The sequence below is a fragment of the Pan troglodytes genome, chromosome 10, assembly GCF_028858775.2.
Source record: "Pan troglodytes isolate AG18354 chromosome 10, NHGRI_mPanTro3-v2.0_pri, whole genome shotgun sequence".
NCBI lineage: Eukaryota > Metazoa > Chordata > Mammalia > Primates > Hominidae > Pan > Pan troglodytes.
In genome coordinates, this window is record NC_072408.2 from 132819848 (window position 1) to 132840661 (window position 20814).

At 41.8% G+C, this 20814-nt stretch overlaps 1 protein-coding gene across 2 annotated transcripts in view; it reads left to right on the plus strand.

Annotated features, from left to right (window-relative positions):
* LOC134807520 (uncharacterized) overlaps window positions 1–20814 on the plus strand; it is a 30750-nt gene that overhangs the window by 8923 nt on the left and 1013 nt on the right. For both annotated transcript variants that reach the window (XM_063786128.1, XM_063786129.1), the window contains 2 exons: window positions 20234–20318; window positions 20393–20604. In XM_063786128.1, the coding sequence (XP_063642198.1) occupies window positions 20234–20318; window positions 20393–20604 (297 nt within the window). The remainder of the gene's footprint in view (window positions 1–20233; window positions 20319–20392; window positions 20605–20814) is intronic.

Sequence of the window (20814 nt, forward strand, 5' to 3'; positions counted from 1 at the left end):
TCACAACAGTTACATGAAGCAGGTACTGTCATCTGCATTGAACAGGTGATGACACATGAAGTATGGAGAGGGTGAGCAACCAGACCAAATTTGCCCAACTTTCAGGTGGCACACTGCTGCCTCTCTGTAAACGAGCATATGCAATAGAGGCCAGTCCCAGTTTCATCAACTATTATTTTTTCTAGATAGATAATATCAAATAAAAACAGATCTAAACTTAGGTAGAAAGAGAGTTTACTGAAAATGAGGATTTAAACAAGAACCAGCCAGATGAGGGAGAAATGCATATTGCAATAGGGAGGATCTTCCCATATGAGATTTGCAAGCAAATCTCAAAGGCCAGGCAGAAAGGGGACTTTTCTTTTAAAGGGAGGAGAAAACAAGGCTAGAAAAAAAAGGCTAGGCAGAAAGGGGGCTTTTCTTTTAGAGCAGTGGTCCCCAACCTTTTTGGCACCAGGGACTGGTTTTATGGAAAACAGTTTTTCCATTGACCAGGGTGGGGGAATGTTTTTGGGATGATTTAAGTGCATTACATTTGTTATGCACTTTGATTCTATTATTATTACTTGTAATATAGGATAAAATAGTTATACAACTTCCCATAATGTAGAATCAGTGGGAGCCCTGCATTTGCTTTCCTGCAACTAGATGGTCCCATCTTGGGGTGATGGAGACAGTGACAGATCATCAGGCATTAGATTCTCATAAGGAGTTCAAAACCTAGATCCCTCGCAGGCACGCTTCACAATAGGGTTTGCACTATTGTGAGAATCTAATGCTGCTGATGATCTGATAGGAGGTGGAGCTCAGGTGGCAATGTGAGTGATGGAAAGAGGCTATAAATACAGATGCAGCTTCCCTCACTCACCTGACAGTCACCTCCTGCTTTGAGACCTGGTTCCTAATAGGCCATGGATGGCCAAGGGGTTGGGGACCCTTGTTTTAGAGGGAGGAGTAAACAAGGCTAGAAATAATTAGGTGTCATGGAGTGGGATGAGTCAGTGGATTGATTGGATGATTGATTAGGAATTACTTTTTTCCTGAGGTCAGCTGAGTTTCAGGAGGGGTTATTAGAAGGGGTTGTTCTGAGTTCTAATGCTTAAAGGTGAGCCAAAATTTGTGACCCTGGGGAAGGAGAAAAACCCGACTAAAGTTTCATCAAGTCAAATTAGTCGAAGTTTTATCCAGACTGGTTGGTGGGGTCAAAGGACTTGGCTAATCATTTGCCAGACAATGAATAGGAATTTGGAGGATCTATGTCTGTCCTTGTCATGGGGAAAAAGAGGGTCATTTGTAAATTTTATCTAAGTCATATGGGGAAGGGTCATTCTTTGCAGTAAACTCTAGGGGTGGGGGGATTTTTTTTGACCATTGCTGTTTCCAAGAACATTTCCAATGTCCATGCAGTAAGACGCATATGTACATGGGATTGCAGACCATGATAGGCAAAAAAGAAAATTGTAAGATTAAGGGTGATGGAATTACAGATTATTTTTCCCTTTCTTTCTTTTTTTGTGCATGTATAGTTCTCTGTGTGTGTATCTATCTATCTATCTATCTATCTATCTATCTATCTATCTAATCTATCATCTCTCTCTCTCTCTATCATCTATCATCTATCCTATCTATCTTCTATTCTCTCTCTCTCACTCTCTCTTTCTTTCTCTCTCTCTGTCTCTCTCTCTCTCTTTACCATCAGTCTATTTTAGGCTGTTGTATTATCAAATGAGAAAACAAATGTAATGAGGAACACAATGATCAGCACATAATAAGTAGGCAAATGTTACTTCTGGCATCATCATGTCCATAAAATTAAAAGAATGTGAAAAAGTCTTTTTTTTTTTCAAAGAAAAAAAGAGAAAAATCAATATCCTGTAGACCTTTTCATTTCTAGCAGAATTTCCTCTTAAGAGAAAAGCAAAGCCCAGACCCTGAGTACTCCTTCTCTATCCTGATGACTGTGAAGGCATTTGCAATAAATGTCCTCTTGGACATTAGGTGCACATCTGAGGGAAGGCAGTGGAAGACAGGAACGTATTCCCATGACTATTGTCATAACTTGGCTAGGAAAGGTTCTTTACACTGGCAGATGCAGGCTTGTCTCTGACAGAGCCCTGGTATTTTCTTCCATCCTGGGGCCCTTGGGGAAGCCTTGGCTGTGTCATGGCACCATCTGGCCACCTGCGGATCTTTTGAGTGTGCTTTGGAGATTGCTGCCAGTGGTCTTTCTGTTCTGGCTGGCATTCCTGGAAGTATTTCAAGTGCTGGTTTTAGGAGCCCACATTCTGAAATGCCCATCTCAGGGTTTTGTTTTCTTTCATTTTGTTCTAAATATTGGAAGGAAAATATATCAAAGGTTGCTTGGTTTTGCAGTTCTCACCAGGGAGTTGAGTCTGATAATTCAGTGCTTTGTTCAGAAGCCCAGGAATGTGAATTCTAGGGAAAATCTTGACACATATTAAGGAAGCTAAAGAGAATATTGTTCTTGGTCATTTCACTTCAAGCTGTTGTTACCCAGCTGGCCACCTGGGACGGTGTCTTTACTTGGGCTTGAGTAAGTTCATAGCACAACTGGAAATGATGATCCAGGAGCTATCACTGAAACCAAATGGGGAGTAAGAAAGGCATATGAGCCTGGACTTTGGAGCCAGTCAAATAATCCTGAGTTTATTCAAGTTAAATAATGTCTCTGTGCCTCAGTTTCCTTATCTGTAAAATGGGTTTATTAATCTGCACCTACCACATGGGGCTTCGGTAAGGATTAAATGAATTATGACATGTGAAATGTTAGGAAAGTCTACTGCCTGCAGTAAGTTCATATTATATGATGGTCACTATTAAACCTAAGCATGTGAACAAATGGCCCCCAGTCAAGTAATTTTAAACAGTGTTATTTGTGTACAATATCACATGTATCTCATAGGTATACCCAAAACTTCCAGAGTGGTCACCAGTGCCTGTTTCTCTTCAGTACTTTTGTCTGTTTTTAATCCCACCCTAGACTCCTGAGCATACATGCAGACTAAAGTTCACTTTTAAAACATAACGAATGTGAGAGATATCTTCCTGTTTTTATTTTTTAAATGGAGGAGTCTTTGATGGTGTAGCAAAGTATTTTATCATTCCTACTAATTTGAAAATGAGGCTGTATAACCCACTCTGATTGTATCTAAATTATTGCTGCTCCTGCCTCATTTCAGTGTCTGGAAAAGAGAAAATTGGATGCTGCACTAATAGCATGTTAACAAGGGCAGATTAGATGTAGCAAGAGGGGTTCTCTTAGTAGACTAATTGAAAGTATCACTTGGTGATTGGAGGACATTGGCTTGTGACTTTGAGTAAGCACTTCTCACAATTAATAGTGACTAATGAAAACTAAATAGTACAATAAATCATATCACTGATAGTGTAAGGGGAAAAGTCATTGGCCTGAACAACCCTCATTTAAGAACTTGGAAGCAGCACCAATAACAATTTTATAGGTGAAGACAGTAAATCATAAGGGTTAAAGCTTTTATGGTGTAGCCAAACTGCCTCAGGTCATAAATCAACTTTGTCATTTATGAGCTGCATGACCTTGGGCAAGTTACTTAATCTCAATGGGCTTCGGGTCCCTCACGTATAATCGATGGTTTATAATAATAGCACCGAATTCATATGACCACGCATATGTTGCCTATTAATATTGTTAGGGAAGGTGTATCAGTCAGAAGGGCAGAAAACAAGTAGCACATTCAAAGACAGTAAATGGAGTGAGTTAATATAGGGAATACTCACATAGGGGTGGACAAAATTAAGGGAACCAGTGAGAGGGGGCAAAACACACGGGAACTTCTCCAGTGGAGCTGTCTTCACATTCAGGCTGGAAGGGCAGAAGTGGGCGAGATTGTCACACCCCATAAGAGTGGTGGCCATGAGAGAATGGCTATCCAATGGTACTGTGGGCCTCCCCAGATGAACAGACTTCACAAAACCATGACCAGCAGTGAGGGAGTAAGCAAAATACATTCCCTGATCTCTCTGTGCTCTTGTCCTCCACAATGCTGCTGGTGTCTCCATTGACTAAACCTCATCAGAAGTCGAGAGAAAGGGAAGCCAGGTGATGCTGTACAAAGAAGTCAGTCTTCAGAGCACAGAGGAGGGCGGGGAAGGGTGAAAAGTGCTTCTGGAGGGAGAGGTAGGAACTCTCTAACCCAGAGGACAATCGTCTTCATGAATTCAGCTATAATGGGCATGCAATCAACACAAATAAATAAGAGGAAAAATTGCCAATATAGTTGCACACTCTTTTCTAAGTATTTCTCAATGGATGAAAATAGCTTGCACAATCCCTTCCTTGCTTCATAGGGGACAGTTTCCTATAGTTTAGCTAAAAGCACAAACGGTGACAATTCTATCAAGAACAACATGAGCAGAAACAGAAACAGCAACTAGCATTTCTGTAATGCTTTATCATTTACAAATGCTGTAGTCTATTAAATCACAATTGAACCTCATCATAATAATGTTTTAGTTAGATATTTAGAAACATTTATAAACGAAGAAATGGAAGCGTGGAGAGCTTACTTGGCTAACTGGAAGACATTATGTTAAGCAGAATAAGCCAGAAACAGAAAGTTAAATACAGCATGTTCTCACTCATACGTGGTAGCTAAAATAAAAGTTTATTTCAAAGAGGTAAAAAGTAGAACAGAGAATAGCAGAGGCTGGAAAGACTAGGTGAAGCGAGGGATAGAGAGAGATTCATTAAAGGGTACAAAATTACCCAGATATGATTACTATACATTATATGTATTGAACATCACCATGTATCCCATGAATATGTACAATTATGATGTGTCAATTAAAAAATAACAGTTAAAAATTTCAAAAAGAAATGAAATAACATTAGATCCAATTTAAAAAAAGGCTACAGTGTATTTTTTTAAAAAATGAGGTAACATTCATGTAACATAAAATTAACTATATTAAAGTAAACAGTTCAATGGCATTAAGCAGATTCACAATAGAGTACAACCACGTTGTAAATCTACACCCTTCTCAGTCTTAATTCCTGAGGGTTTTAAGATACTGTGAGATATTGTCTCACAACAAATCTTGTCATCACAGTCTTCATATATTCTGTTTGTTCCCAAAACATCATAATGAGATATAAGTTTTAAAGTAATCAACCAACCTGAATATCTTGCTGAAATAAAATTGTTGGCTGAAAAATTCTAGAAGTGTTTATGAGAGAAAAGTGAACATACATTAATTTCTTTTTTTCTTTCTTTTTTTTTGAGATGGAGTCTTGCTCTGTCGCCCAGGCTGGAGTGCAGTGGCGCGACCTTGGCTCACTGCAACCTCTGCCACCTGGGTTCAAGCGATTCTCCTGCCTCAGCCTCCCGAGAAGCTGGGATTACAGGCATGCACCACCATGCCCAGCTAATTTTTGTATTTTTAGTAGAGATGGGGTTTCAGCATCTTGGCCAGGCTGGTCTTGAACTCCTGACCTCGTGATCCACCCATCTTGGCCTCCCAAAGTGCTGGGATTACACGTGTGAGCCACCGTGCCCGGCCTAATTTCTAATTTACACATCCCTACATCCAATGTGTTTCCTCAGAATTGCCTTTAATGTGAAACTAAGGTAGGTGAGAAGAAACCTTTGCAGAAGTTCAATAAAAATGGGCCATATGTGTTCTCTCTTATATTCTCATATGCTTCCTCTCCTAAAATTGAGAAAAAGGGTAATATTTCTCTGTACCCATATAGTTTGTTTTATATTAGTTTTTGATGCTAAAAATCACTTCCATTTCTGAGAAAATGGCTTCAGAGTTTATACATTTCTCGCCTTTCTTAAAATTGAATATCAATTACTTTCTCTTAAAAGGTTTCAGAATCTATTAATGGGAAGCAGTCATCAACCTTTAATGGAATACTGTCATCCCTTAAATGCAGCTTTCGGCTTTCTGAGTTTGAATGAAAATGATCACGTAATCCATAACTTATCTCTACTATAAAATGCTGTAGACCAATAGTAAAATTACATATTATCATATAATTGATATTCAGATAAGATACATTGGATGAATCCTTGGCCAAAATGAATACTGTGTAACTCCACTCATTGCTTCCAAATCCACCACCATTTTGGACTTAATTAACTAATTATACAAGTTATTTAGTGAGTGATTGACCTATTGATTAAGCAGCTGAATGAAGAGAATACCAATACCCTAACTTGTTTATCTTTAGTAACAGGATAAATTTATGACTCATAAATGTACAAAAAAAGGACTTGCTTGTACAAAAAAGGACTCAGAAGATTTAGCTCTGGGGTTAATGATTTTATTTTCTTCTATATCAACATTGCAGATACTGTAAGATGTTCTTAACAACGGGTCATGGACAAATGAACAAATAAAAGAGGAACATTTAAATTGGAAGGATGTGTATAACTTGTGTAATTAGACAATTTAGCCAAAAATGGTTGCGGATTTGGATACAAACAATTTATCAGGATAATAATGAAAGGAGCAAGAAGTGGTCAAAGCGTAAGCACTGGCAACAGTTTAAAAATATCAGATGTGATATGTTTCACTTCACTCTAAAATAGGGCTCAGAATTGTGGTTCAAAGACCACAAGCCTGAATGTCCGAAGACAACAAAACAATGCTGACTTTACCCTCATAAATTATTTTCGTAAGACATTGATGGTGTTCACTCAGCAAATAGTTATTGAATACCTGTGGTATGTCAGAAACTATAAAATAGGTTATTTAGGATGTGATGATGAACCACTCACTGAGAGTGAGCTTGAAAACACAAAATGAAAATCAAGCAAAGGAAATCCAAGTTAGAGAACAATGTAGGTTCAAGAGGTGAAGATGATGTAAACTTGGCAAAGTAATGCTCAGTTATTGTGTCTCAGGTCTGGGGTCAGACAAACCTGGTCTTGAATCCCAGAGCACCCAATCTGGTGATAACTCCTTATTTATTTCATTAAAAAAAAATGGGTGCTCAAGTTTCTCTCTATGTATGTGTAATTGTCTATATCTCTTTTTAGTTCTCAGTTTTGCTTCATATATATTTCAGGCTACATCATTAGATGCTCTCACATTTAGAATTGGCAAACTCCTACTCCACATTTTTTGCCTTCTTAGCACCTTGAGAGCACTTTGAACTTTGATCTACTTTTTAGCAGCTTTCTGTTTAGATGCACAGCAGTCTCCCCTGTGTGGTTTAAGAACCTGGCAATGTTTTGAGAACAAAGTTGGAGGGTAGTGTTTACTTCTCAGTACCTCCTTGCTCTTCGGGATTATGGCCCCTCAAGTGTTGGCTTCCTTGGCAGCTGTGAACCCAATATTTGTCTTTCCATCCATGTGAAATTCCTAAAAGCCCTGCTGGATTCTTATGATATTTAGTTCAAAACACTCTGGAAACACACGCCTCATAAAACCAAAGGCAACTTGGCAGATGCATCGCCGAGCGGGGATGCCAGAAGAACAAGTGTGATCGCCAATTTCGGGCAACCTGAAACAGCATCGGAATTCTAGATCATTGCACCAATCTAACAGTTTTTGTTAAAAAGCCATCTCTTTCTTTCATTCTTGAGCCTTCATGCCATATTCTGCCATAAATTAAGAAGATGGGAAATATGTTATCTAGATAATAAAAACCCAGGTCAGATAGACAGTGTTCTAGTGTGTGGCCGAAAATTATCCATTTAGTACTCTGAGTGATGAAGTTTAGGTGAACAAAGGGGCTTGGGAATGTTTACCCTGCACAGAATTAGGGGAGAGAGTAAAAGATGGAAATAGGAAAGAATTTAGTCCAACCATTCCCTATTATCTGATTTAAATAGTTTCAAATTATCAACACACTGCTCTTCACTGCTGAATTATGATTTCTCTGTACACACCTGCCTCTTTCTGTCACTAAATTATCTTTTTATTAATTGTCAGGAAACTGTTGACTTTTGTTTGACTTACGTCTTCCAGAATGCCCATTCTGCACAGAAACTCACCAAGAGAAGGGCATTTGCAAGACAAGGACCACCAATCACGTCTCCCAGTATCTTTTATTGTTCTGAGATATTTGGGGAGCTAAATGGTTTTTAAAATACAGGTTTGTCATGTGTAAGAGTGCGAATGACTCTGGGATATTAGACAAAAACACCTGACTAGTTTTGAGAAAGGACTCAAGTGCTTCTTCTTCCAGTGGGAATGGCTTTATTTATTTATTTTGAGACAGAGTCTCCCTCAAAATTAGTAGATTTCTGTGACTCATTCACTGTGCCTCAGGTTCCTATCTACATGACAAGGATAATAGTAATACCTGTTGCCTAGGATTGTTGGAAGTATTTAATGAGATAGTGCACGCGAAGCTCAGTGCTTGGCACACTCCTAACTGGCCTTTCTCTTTCGTGATTATGTCAAGGTAAGGACAGCTTCAGAAATTTTGCATTTCTCATTCCCTCTGCTTGGAATTCTCTTCTTTTAGTCTTTACACAGCTATTTCCAAGTTTTATGATTCTAACAGCACTTACAAGCATCTAAACTATTGTTTATGTATTAGTTTTCTTGTCTTCTCTCACTAGAATGCGCCTGCCTGAGGGTGGGGACCATATCTGTTTTGTTCACCTCAACAATCCCGGTATCTGCAAGAGTGCTGACACATAGGAGCTTCTCAAAAACAATTCGTAAATGAGTGAGTGAGCAAGTGAATGAATAATTATTTTTATGAGGGTGGGGAATTTTTGTAGTCATGAGGGTTCCAACAAAAATAAAAATGAGAAAATTATATCAAATAGCATTTTTCGGAGTAATTTTTCTTCCTCTCCCATACACCTCTTGAGAAAGTCTCCTTCTAGTCTATATTCTTTGACCATTTTTTAGATAGGGTCTCACTCTGAAGCCCAGGCTGAGTGTGTGACGTGATCACAGCTCACCGCAGCTTTGACCTCCTGGGCTCAAGCGATCCTCCCACTTCAGCTCCCTGAGTAGCTAGGACTACTGGTGTGTGCCACTATGCCAGGCTAATTTTTTAAAATGTATTTGGTAGAGACAGGGTCTTTCTATGTTGCCCAGGCTGGCCTCGAACTCCTACACTTAAGCAATCCTCCCTCCTTGGCCTCCCAAGGTGTTGGGATTAGAGGCATGAGGCACTGCATCCAGCCTCTCCTACATTTTTGAAGTTTTGGCTAGTCTCCACTTTTTATATTAGTCCACAAGACATTGTCAAATCTTTTTTTTTAGATTAATAGACTATATTTTTAGAGCACTTTTAAGTTCACAGAAAAAAATGAATGGAAAGTATGGAGAATTCTCATCTACCCCCTGTGCCCACACACATGCAACCACCCCAATTTCAACATCCCTTACCAGAGTGGGACATTTGATACAATCAATGAACCTACATCAACACATCATTATCACCCAAAGTCCAAGGTTTTTTGTTTTGTTTTGTTTTGTTTTTCTGCTAAGTGTTCACCCTGGCTCCTTAAGGGGAAGTTCATCAATTAAATTATGTTTACCTGGTTCTGCACTTACATGGTCACTGTGAGAAGGGGTAGGAGAGAACGCCTCAGTGGAAAATGTAAGAAAGGGCTCTCATTCATGTGACCGGACTTCATGAAGACTTGGAAAAGGGCTATTAGACACTGCAATTTTGTGCTTCCATTCCAAATTCTGGTTCCTAGAATTCAAGAACAAAGGCGTTCTCTAGGTAGCAAGTTAGTTGCCTGGGAGAGCCATGTTGTTTGTTGCTCAATGAAAGAAAAGAAATTGCCCAAAATCCAAGTTGACAAGATAATGCCATTTACAAATGGTGCACAAAACCCGCAGAGATCATCAATTTAGGCCACCAAGATTTACACTTTAATCATCAGCAATTTGTCTTACTGGTATGTGAATAATATGCTTCTGCTTATTTTAATCTTCATCTCACATTGAAATCTGCCTGGTGATTCTAACAGGACTTCTCGTTAAATGAAGGGAAATAAGAAAAAGCTCTTCTGTCACCCCAAGTTTCCTTTGATCACTGTCTCACTTTCATCATATTGTTTGGCTCTACTCCAAGATTCATACCAGATTTATAACAAATTGCTCAATACAAGGAGCCCCTCATTAGTATCTGGGAACAGTGTGGAGTGTTGATGGTAGTTTCTAAACTCTCATGATCTGGGGGAATCCTGAACTCAGTCCGTCATTATAACTGAGGGAGAAAAATCACTGAGGTCTATTCAAAGGGAATCTTACAAATAGTGTCTATATTTTATTAAGTACTCTAATTGAATATTGCTTTTCTGCCAGAGACTTAGGTATGGAGAGTGCAGTGACTTGTGCATTAATATTATGATTAGGCAATCATGGCAGGGGTGGGTGAAACCATCCACTGTGATGCTCTCTAATTAGGAGGATGAGAAACCCTGTGATGCAGTTTGGATTTACCCTCCAAATCTCATGGTGAGATGTAATCTTCAGTGTTGGAGGTGGGGTCTTGTGGGAGGTGTTTCCTTCTGGAGGGCGAATCCCTCATGAATGGCTTGGACCATCTCCTTGGTGATAAGTGAACTCTCACTCCGAGTTCACATGAGATCTGGTCATTTAAAAATGTGTCGCACCCCCCAACCCCTTCTCTCGTTCCTGCTTTCACCAGGTTTAGTGCCTGCTCCCACTTTGCCTTCTGCCACTAGTAAAAGCTTGCTGAGGCCTCCCCAGAAGCAGATGCTGGCACTACGCTTCCTGTACAGTCTGTAGAACCATGAGCCAATTAAACCTCTTTTCTTGATAAATTACCCAGTCTCAGGTATTTATTTATAACAATGCAAGAATAGCCTAATACAGAAAATTGGTACTGAAAAGTGGGGCATTGCTATAAAGATACCTAAAAATGTGGAAGTGACTTTGGAACTGGGTAATAGGCAGAGGTTGGAAGATTTTGGAGGTCTCAGAAGACAGGAAGATGGGGGAAAGTTTGGAATTTCTTAAAGACTGCTTAAATTGTTGTGACAAAATGCTGATAGTGATGTAGGCCATGAAGTTCAGGCTGAACAGGTCGCAGATGGAAATGAAGAACCTATTGGGAACTGGAGCAGAGGTCACACATGTTATGCTTTAGCAAAGAACATGGCTGTATTATGTCCATGCCTTAGGGATCTGTGGAATTTTGGACTAAAGATTTAGGGTATCTGGTGGAATGAATTTTTAAGCCACAAAGCATTCAAGCTGTGGCTTGGCTGCTTCTAACAACCTACGCTCAGATGCAAGAGCAAATAAATAACTTAAAGTTGGAACATATATTTACACAAGAAGCAGAGTGTAAGAGTTTGGGAAATGTGCAGCGCAGCCGTATGGCAGAGAAAGAAAAAGCTTTTTCAGGAAAGGAATTCAAGCAGGTTGTGGAGCAGCCACTTACTAGAGAAATTTGTATAACTAAAGGAGACCCAAGTGCTAATAGTCAAGACTATCGGGAAAAGGACTCCAAGGCATTTCAGAGAACTTTGTGGCAGCCTCTCCCATCGCAGGTCCAAAATCTTAGGAAGGAAGAATGGTTTTATGGTTCAGGCCCAGGGCCCTGCTACCCTGTGTAATCTCAAGACACTTCTCCCCAACATCCCTGCCACTCTAGCTCCAGCCTCAGGTCAATGGGGCTCAGCTACAGCTGGGGCTGCAGCTCCAGAGGGTGCAAGCCGTAAGCTTTGGCAGCTTCCACATGGTGTTATTCCTGTGGGCGTACAGAGTGCAGAAGTTGAGGATTGGCAGCCTCCACCTAGATTTCACAGGATGTATGGAAAAGCCTGGATGGCCAGACCAAAGTCTGCTGTAGGAGAAGAGCCCTCACAGAGGACTTCTACTAAGGCAGTGAGGTGGGGAAATGTGGGGTTGGAGCCTCCACATGGAGTCCTTAATGGAACCACTGCCTAGAGGAGCCGTGAGAAGGGGGCCACCATCCTCTATACCCTGAAATGTAGATCCACTGGCAACTTGTAGCCTCAGTATGAAAAAGGCACAGGGTTTTCATGGCTTTTTCACAGGGAAAAACTCCACAGGGCTGGAGGTTCCCAAGGCCCTGGAACACCACTTCTTGCATCGGTGTGCCCTAGATGTGGGACATGGAGTCAAAGGAGATTATTTCAGAGATTTAAGGTTTAATCACTGCCCTACTGGGTTTCAAATGTGCATGGGACCTGTGGCCCTTTCTTTTGGCCAATTTCTCCCTTTTGGAATGGAAACGTTTACCCAATGCCTATAACCTCAGGGTATCTTGGAAATAACTAACTACTTTTTTATTTTACAGGCTCATAGGTGAAAGGAATTTGCCATGTCTCAGATGAGACTTTGGACTTTTAAGTTAATGCTGGAATGTGTTAAGACTTTGGGGGACTGTTGGTAAGGCATAATTGTATTTTGCAATGCGAGAAGAACATGAGATTTGGGAGGGGCTGGGGTTGATATAATTTATATATTTGTCCCTGCCCAAATATCATGTTGAATTGTAATCCCCAATACTGGAGGTGGGGTCTGATGGGAAACGTCTGGATCACGGGACTGGATCCTTCATGGCTTGGTGCTGTCTTCACATAGTGAGTGAGTGCTCATGAGATCTGGTTATTTGAAAGTGTGTGGCAACTCCCTTTTCCAATCTTCTCTCTCTGGCTCCTGCTTTTGCCTTGTAAAGTGCTTACTCCCTCTTCACATTCTGCCATGACTAAAAGCTTCCTGAGGCCTCCCCAGAAGCATATGTTGGCACTGTTTCCTGTATAGCCTGCAGAACGATGAGTCAATTTAATCTACTTTCTTTATAAATCACTCAGTCTGAGGTATTTATTTATAGCAATGCAAGAACAGCCCAATGCTCCCTGCATCAGTCTCCTCTCCTCCACTCACTTCTTGTGTAATTGACTATATATATATTAGGGATGCTGTAGTGTAGGGCCTATTATTTCACGGGTTGTCTTGACATCTTTGGGCCTTGGAGGGCCTCCAAGACTAACTGGGTGTTCTCTACTCTCATCAGATATGCCTCCTCCCCAGCTGAAAAGATATGCCCCCTACCCAGCTAGTTCATCTATGGGCTGGACTGCTTGCACTCCACCATGTCCTCAACCTAACCAATTTTACTTCCCTGCTATTCCACAGAATCATTGAATCAAGTCAATCACATCCTCCTCTCAGAACCAGGGGCACCACATTCTCACATTCTTTTGTTACTACAAAGCCTGCTTCCTACAGCTCCTGATGGTTCACTTTGTTCCTTTTTTTTTTTTTTTTTTTTTTTTGCTTTCCAACGTTTATTTTAGTTTCGAAGGGTACCTGTGGAGGTTTGTTACATGGATAAATTGCATGTCTCAGGGGTTTGGCGTACAGATAATTTTGTCACCTAGGTAATCAGCATTATACCTGATAAGTAGTTTTTCATTCTTCACCCTTTTCCCATCCTGCACCCTTAAAAGGTCCCAGTAAGTACTGCTTCCTTATTTGAGTCCATGTGTATGCAATGTTTAGCTTCCACTTTGAGTGATAACATGTGGTATTTTGTTTTCTGTTCCTGCCTTAGTTCACTTAGGATAACGGCCTCCAGATGTATCCATGTTGCTGCAAAGGCCATGATCTCATAGCTACATAGATACACAGTATTTCCTGGTGCATAGTGTTCCATGGTGTATCTGTACCACATTTTCCTTATTCAGTCCTTCATTGATGGGCATCTAGGTTGAGTCCATGTGTTGCTATTATGAGTGGTGCCGCAGGGTTCTTGATTGCAGCCTCTGTGTTCCCCTGAGGGGTGTCTGGTGTTCACTGACCTCTCCCATTCTGTGAGTATATGTGGCTCACAAGCTGCAGTCTACCTCACTTGTGCAGTTTCAGGTGCTGTGTGTTCACCTGTCTTCTATTTAGGGTGAGGATTCCCTCCCTCACCAGCAGGATGAGTAGAAAGTGCTCAGAACAGGTGTCCTGCCCAGGTCCTCTCGAGTCCCCTTTGCCAGTATTCTGTGCTCTTTGAACGCCTCAGAGTAGTGGCACTCCAAGGAGAGCCTTGAGCTACTAGGGCAGCCTCACCTTGGGACAGGACAAGCACCTGGGCATTTACACACTCCTGGAGCAACCCATAGCCAGTGGCTGAATTGTGTGGGGACACAGAAGCCCCGGCCCTTTGTTTCTAGGCAGTATAGACTGAGGTGTGGTTTCACACATCCTGTAGGATCAGACAGGGTTGAGACTTTACCTTGAATCACATCCTTGCTTTTCTTCTCCCTCTTACTTCTTGTTGTCCTGAGATTAACTATTTCATAAATCACAGGCACTGCAATCCTTCACATAGGGCCTGCTTCCTGAAGAACTCAAACCAAAAGAAAAGCTCATCAGCAAACCTAAAGGGCTGGTTGTGAGATGGGATAATTCCCTTGATCCCTTTGTGGAACTTGTGACAGGGGTGTGGCTCGTTTACTCGGCTGCCACACGCTCAAACCCCTTGTGAGAGGGAGTGTGTAAGGGAGCAAGTGTGGGAACTGGAGTGAATGAATACTGGAACCAGCCAGTCACTCCTCTCTGGCGGGAGCAGGCTCTGTGCAGCCCCACAGCAGTGTCCAAGTGTATTACAACCAATGCCCTTTCAGCTCTGTCACCCAGGGTTGGCCAAGTGCCAACCAGCTCAGTGGAGGGTCAGGGTGACAGCCCCTGCCCTGTTGGCACCTGGGTTCTTGTCCAGCATCTAGGAAGAATCAGGTCACATGCATGGATTGATGGGTAGCATATATGGAGGATTTTACTGGACGATGGAAGTGGCTCTCAGCAGGATGGGGAGTTGGAAAGGGGATGGTGCAGGAAGAAGGTGATCTTTCCCTGAAGTCTGGCCATCTCTGGCTGGGGCCCTCTCCAAAGCTGCACCATCTGAGGTTAGCTGTGTCTATCCAGTCTCTGACACTCAGTTGCTTCTCTGCTTCCTGCTTAGCCAATTGTATCCTCAGTACTCAGCCACCTGTATCCTTGCTGCTGAGCCACTGGTATTCCCAGTGCTCAGCCACTTGTATCCCTGACACTCAGCCACTTGTGTTGCTGTGTCAGCTGAAGTCTTTTTATGGGCACAGGATAGGGGCATGGTAGACCAAAAAGGCAAAATTTGGGTGGAAAAACAGGGTCAGCCGTTTTCACTTAGGGCTGCGGTTCCAGGCTTAACAGTGGGGTTCAGTCAGGAGCCCTTCTGTATCAGTCCTATATTTAGAAATACAGGAGGTACAGATCTCAACATTGCAGGCTAAGGAGTCAGACTGGCCTCGTTTGGTGCTCTAATTGTGCTTCAATTCCTCTATCAGTAAAATGGGTGAATAGTTTTTAATTCAAGGGGTTGTTGTGATAATTTGATGAAATGGTACATGTAGCTGGCATGGTACAAATAAAGCACTCAGTGAATGTTAAAATCTTCTCACTGATCTCTCTTATTCTCAGAATGAGGACACAGAAGTTTTAACTGCTCTGTGGCTAGTAATGATCTGACTTTGGAGTCACGTGAAATTACTTTTTAAATACTTCATTTTAATTTAGGAAACAGAGTAATCATCTGCTATGTTTCACTGGGAGATTTTTTTTTTCTTTAGACATTGTCTCACTCTATGGCCCAGGCTGGAGTGCAGTGGCATGATCATAGCTCACTGCAACCTCTGCCTCCCAGGCTTAAACAATCTTCCCACCTCAGCCCCCAGAGTAACTGGGACTACAGGTACGTGCCACCATACTTGGCTAATTTTTGTATTTTTTTTGTACAGGTAGGGTTTTGCTATGTTGCCCCGGCTGGCTTTGAACTCTTGGGCCCAAGGGATCCACTTGCCTCGGCCTCCCAAAAGGTTGGGATCCCAAAGTGTGAGTCACAGCTCCTGGCCATATACATATATATGTATATGTGTATGTATATATACACACACACATATATACACATATTAGATACATACTTACATACTTACGCAATGTTTACATATATATATATATAAACACACATTTTATATATAAATATATATACACATTTTTTTGAGACAGGGTCTTGCTCTGTTGCCCAGGCTGGAGTGCAGTGGCACCATCATAACTCACTGCAGCCTTGACCTCCTGGGCTCAAGCCGTCCTCTCACCTCAGCTTGCCAAGTAGCTGGGACCACATATATGTGCGATTATGCCTGGCTATTTTTTTTTTAATTTTAATTTTTAGTAGAGACAGGGTCTCACTATGTTTCTCAGGCTGGTCTTGAACTCCTGGGCTCAAGCAATCCCCCCATCTTGGCCTCCGAAAGTGCTGGGATTACAGGAGTGAGCCACTACCACACCTGGTGAGATCTTTTACAAAAGTCTTTAAAGCTACAAACCTGTGTTTACAGGAATATATTTATTATAAGACTGCATTTTCCATCTTCCCTACCATCACAGTATTTCTTTTTTTAAAAAAATTAAGCAGTAAGTAGTGTTTGCAGTGAGCTTGGAGGTTTGTTGGTTATGAATTACTTGATTGAGGAGGGGTCAGGGGAAAGGCCTTCTAATCACCATGTGGCTGATGTTATTAGTTCCTAAAGAGTCTATGACTAGGCTCCACTTAGACATTCTCCAGACCTTTCTGTGCCCTGTGTCTCTCAATCTGCACCTACTGTAACAATTGTTGATTTCTCTAAAGGATCCAGAAAGACCTAGTTGAAATGGACAGTTAGGGAAAATAGTCACACAAGCCCCTGCCCTGCCCCCACCAGTCCAGGTGTTCAAAAGCGAACCTCATGCTGACCATGCCTGCGTAAATTTACAGGAGTAAAGAAACCTTGGTGTTAGGGATCTGACTAGTACTATCTGGTTCTAGAGATTGGAGTACATTGGAATATGGCATTTAAGCATATATTAGAAAAATAGCAGAATGATTTTGGCCAGGGTGTTAATTTAGGCTGCTAATAAGAAAAACTTTTGGACTGCCCCTGTTTAATTCTAAGATACTTCATTTTCAAGCCAGAAACCCCAGACCCCAATAGCAATGGAACCAGGAGCTGAAGCAGGAGGGCCTGGTTCACATACACATTAAGTTTGCAATACTATTTTAGGAAAAACATAAGTGGGAGCAACCACAATGTTTGCCTGGCTTTGTACTTTCTTCCCTGGCAAACCTTCACAGAGATGGCCTGTTCTGTCAGTTGAACATTTAGGCTACAAAAGTTGGAATCCAGGCACCTGGGGAAGAGCCTAGAGACCCAGCACCTGCAATTGTGTATTTTTCTGAATCACTTTTTGAATCTGAGAGAATGTCACTTTACCTTATTAGTCCCTGATCCAAATCACAACTAATCATTGGCATCACCTATCTTCTATATCTCAAAAAGTCCCTAGATAAGACCTGAATAAAATCTGTTTCTGTGGAAATTCAAGAAACAGGAAGGATGGCCAGGTGTGGTGGCTCATACCTGTAATCTCAACATTTTGGGAGGCCGAGGTGGGTGGATCACCTTAGGTCAGGAGTTCAAGACCAGCCTGGCCAACATGGTGAAACCCTGTCCTTACTAAAAATACAAAATTAGCTGGGTGTGGTGGTGCATGCCTGTAATCCCAGCTACTCGGGAGGCTGAGGCTGGAGAATTGCTTGAACCCAGAGGTGGAGGCTGCAGTGAGCCGAGATTGCACCACTGCACTCTAGCCTGTGTGAAACAGAACAAGATTCCATCTCAAAAAAAAAAAAAAAAAAAAAAAAAAGAAAAAAGAAAGAAAGAGGGAGGAGAAGGCAGAATGTGACTGGATCAGTAGTGTCATCTCTCCCTGAAGCCATGTGTAGAAGGTCTGGGCCCTTCTTCTGAGCACAGCCCAAGTGCTCTGTCCCAGAGACACAGGATGTTTGCTGAAAAACAAACTGTCCAATGGCTGAAATGAAGATATCATGTCCCCTTACCCAGGACACCTGAACTTCCCCCACCCCCTACCTGCACAGGGAAATTCAGCGGTAGTAGAAAGAATTCCGTATTGTAATTCAGAGGCAGAGGCTGTGAGGTTGGGCTCCCCATGTCTCCTCTCTGAATCTGAATGAGAGGCTATTGCATGACATCTGGGGTCCTTCCCAATATATTAAAACCAGACACTAACAAGTCTCGGTTTCTACTTGCACCCTCTGGGTTCCACCCACCTGTCTGAGGACCTCACAGCTGCTAAGTTCAAAAGAGGTGTCTGGTATTGGGTTCAGAATGGAGAAGCTGTGGAAGCATTTAAGCTTCTGGCTTCCTAGAAAGCTGCAGTCCTTGCAGGGTTTTAGGATGGAGAGGCAAGCACAGGGGACAGGGCAGCACGCTGAGGTCTAGGTGAGATGGCTGATTGAGGAATCCATTTACTGGAGTGTTTTTAATGAGGTCAGGTCAGGGCCAGCTGCACGTCTGGTGTTGTGGGGATTCCAGGTGGCAAATTGCAGGTTCCTTCAATACCTCTGTACCAGGGAGGTGAATTTAGAGCATTTTGGTGTGTGTGGTAGCGGCAGGTCACTTGGTTATGTGACTCTAGGGGCATCGTCACATTATGTTTTATGTAAAGGGAGCCCCTTAGAAATTGAATTATTAGGGATGAAGAAACACTTTGGAGACCGCAAACCTCAGGGGCAAGGAGCAAGCCTGGTAGTTTTTCCTGGGAGAACTGATGCTGCTGGGATAGCGTCTAATTCCTATTTTCTCCTATGTAAGAGCTAAATGACTCCTCATCCTTCCTTTCAATTCCGTGTGCTCAAGCACTTTCAACTTCAAGAATCCTAAATATTTATAGCTTCCTCCTTAAACTGAATCTTAAGTAACTTGATCTCAATCGATAATCAACTCATCCATCAAAGCAAATACATTTTAAAAATCATTTTTATTTATCCCTATTGAAATGATTTCTCAAATCGTCAGTGCTTCTAGGAACATGCCTTGCACATAGTAGGGATGCAGTAAATAGCTGTGGTTTGATAAAGTGGCATCAATTTTCTAAATTGTGCATGTGGAAGAAATGACAATCAGCGTGACTCTTTTCCTTATGTTTAAATTTTCAAATGCCAACTTGTCTGGTACGTAGTGAATACTCAATACACACTGGTTAATTGAATTGCTTAATTGAATTTTTTAGAATAATCTTCACACTCTTCCAGAAGCAGACAGGATTATGTTGAAATAATCTTTAGTTTCCATTTGAAAATGCTTTTTCTTCTTAAAAACTGTGGTACATCTTCAGTCCTTTATTATATTAAAAAAACACACTGAGGGCTGGGTGCAGTGGCTCATGCCTGTAATCCCAGCACTTTGGGAGGCCGAGGTGGGCAGATCACTTGAGGTCAAGAGTTCGAGACCAGCCTTGCCACCATGGTGAAACCTAGTCTCTACTAAAAATACAAAAATTAGTTGTGTGTGGTGGCACGCACCTGTAATCCTAGCTACTTGGGAGGCTGAGGCAGGAGAATCACTTGAACCTGGAAGGCGGAGGTTGCAGTGAGCTGAGATCGCACCACTGCACTGCAGCCTGGGTAACAGAGCAAGACTCCATCTCAAAAAAAGAACAAAAGAAGAACAAGAAGGAGAAGAAGAAGAAGGAGAAGGAGAAAGGAGGAGGAGGAGAAGAAGAAGAAGAAGAAGAAGAAGAAGAAGAAGAAGAAGAAGAAGAAGAAGAAGAAGAAGAAGAAGAAACACTGAAAAATGAGGAGTCAGCATAAAAATTTCCAAAATACTAAAAAATAGGTACAAGCAAAAGACAGCTTTGTAACTTTTGGGTGACTCACTATAACTCATTCCCTAATGTTTTGTAGTTTAAACAAACTATCTAACTATTAAATGTAAATGTACTATATTTGTTTGTTTGTTTTGAGACAGAATCTTGCTCTGTTGCCCAGGCTGGAATGCAGTAGCATGATCTCAGCTCACTGCAAACTCGGCCTCCTGGATTCAAGCAATTCTCCTGCCTCAGCCTTCCGAGTAGCTGGGATTACAGGCGACCACCACCACTCCCAACTAATTTTTGTATTTTTAGTAGAGATAGGGTTTCACCACGTTGGCCAAGCTGGTCTAGAACTCCTGGCCTCAAGTCATCCACCCACCTCAGCCTCCCAAAGTGCTGGGATTACAGGTGTGAGCCAACATGCCCGGTCTGTAAGTATACTATTAAATGTTTGTAATTTAAACAAACTACCCAACTATCAAATGCTGAATCTCTATAGAACTGCATGTCCATAGTGGAAAGTGTGAGTTGCCTTCCCACAACCTATCACTCTTGTCTTTCTTCCTAACTGAAGGCAACCCCTCTTTCTGACCGATCCACGTGCCTCTGGGGACCTGACCCCTCAATCTGGCACCAGCATGAGTTTGATTTGTACCAAGGTAATCCCATTTCCTCACCCAGCTCCCAACTCTGATTAATAAGGTGGGAGGGGAATTCTGCTATGCAATTCTAGGAAAATGTTCCTTTCTCCCGAGGGACAGCCGAGAAAGAAGGAAACAGTTCTGTGAATATTGCCATAACTCTATGGAGCTCCTGGAACTTCTGCCACCTTCTGGCTACCAACCTGTAGAGGAAACCATCAGGAACTTCAACAGAGAAACTGAGAACCTCAGCCTCTGTTGTCGTGGTTCAGCCACTGAGTCAATGCACTCGGGGACCCACTTGGTGTGTAGTCTTCCTAATGGACATAATGAACCTCTTTTGAATAAGCATGTTGAGACTGCATTTGCTGTAGCTGAAAGCAGTTAATGACAAACACCTTTGTCAATGGTGTGTTGCTGCTATATTTTACATATCCTTATTGCAACACTTATCACCTTGTATTTGAGAAATTGTTTTTTCTCTCCAGGACACTGTGAATTTTTTTAGGTAGGA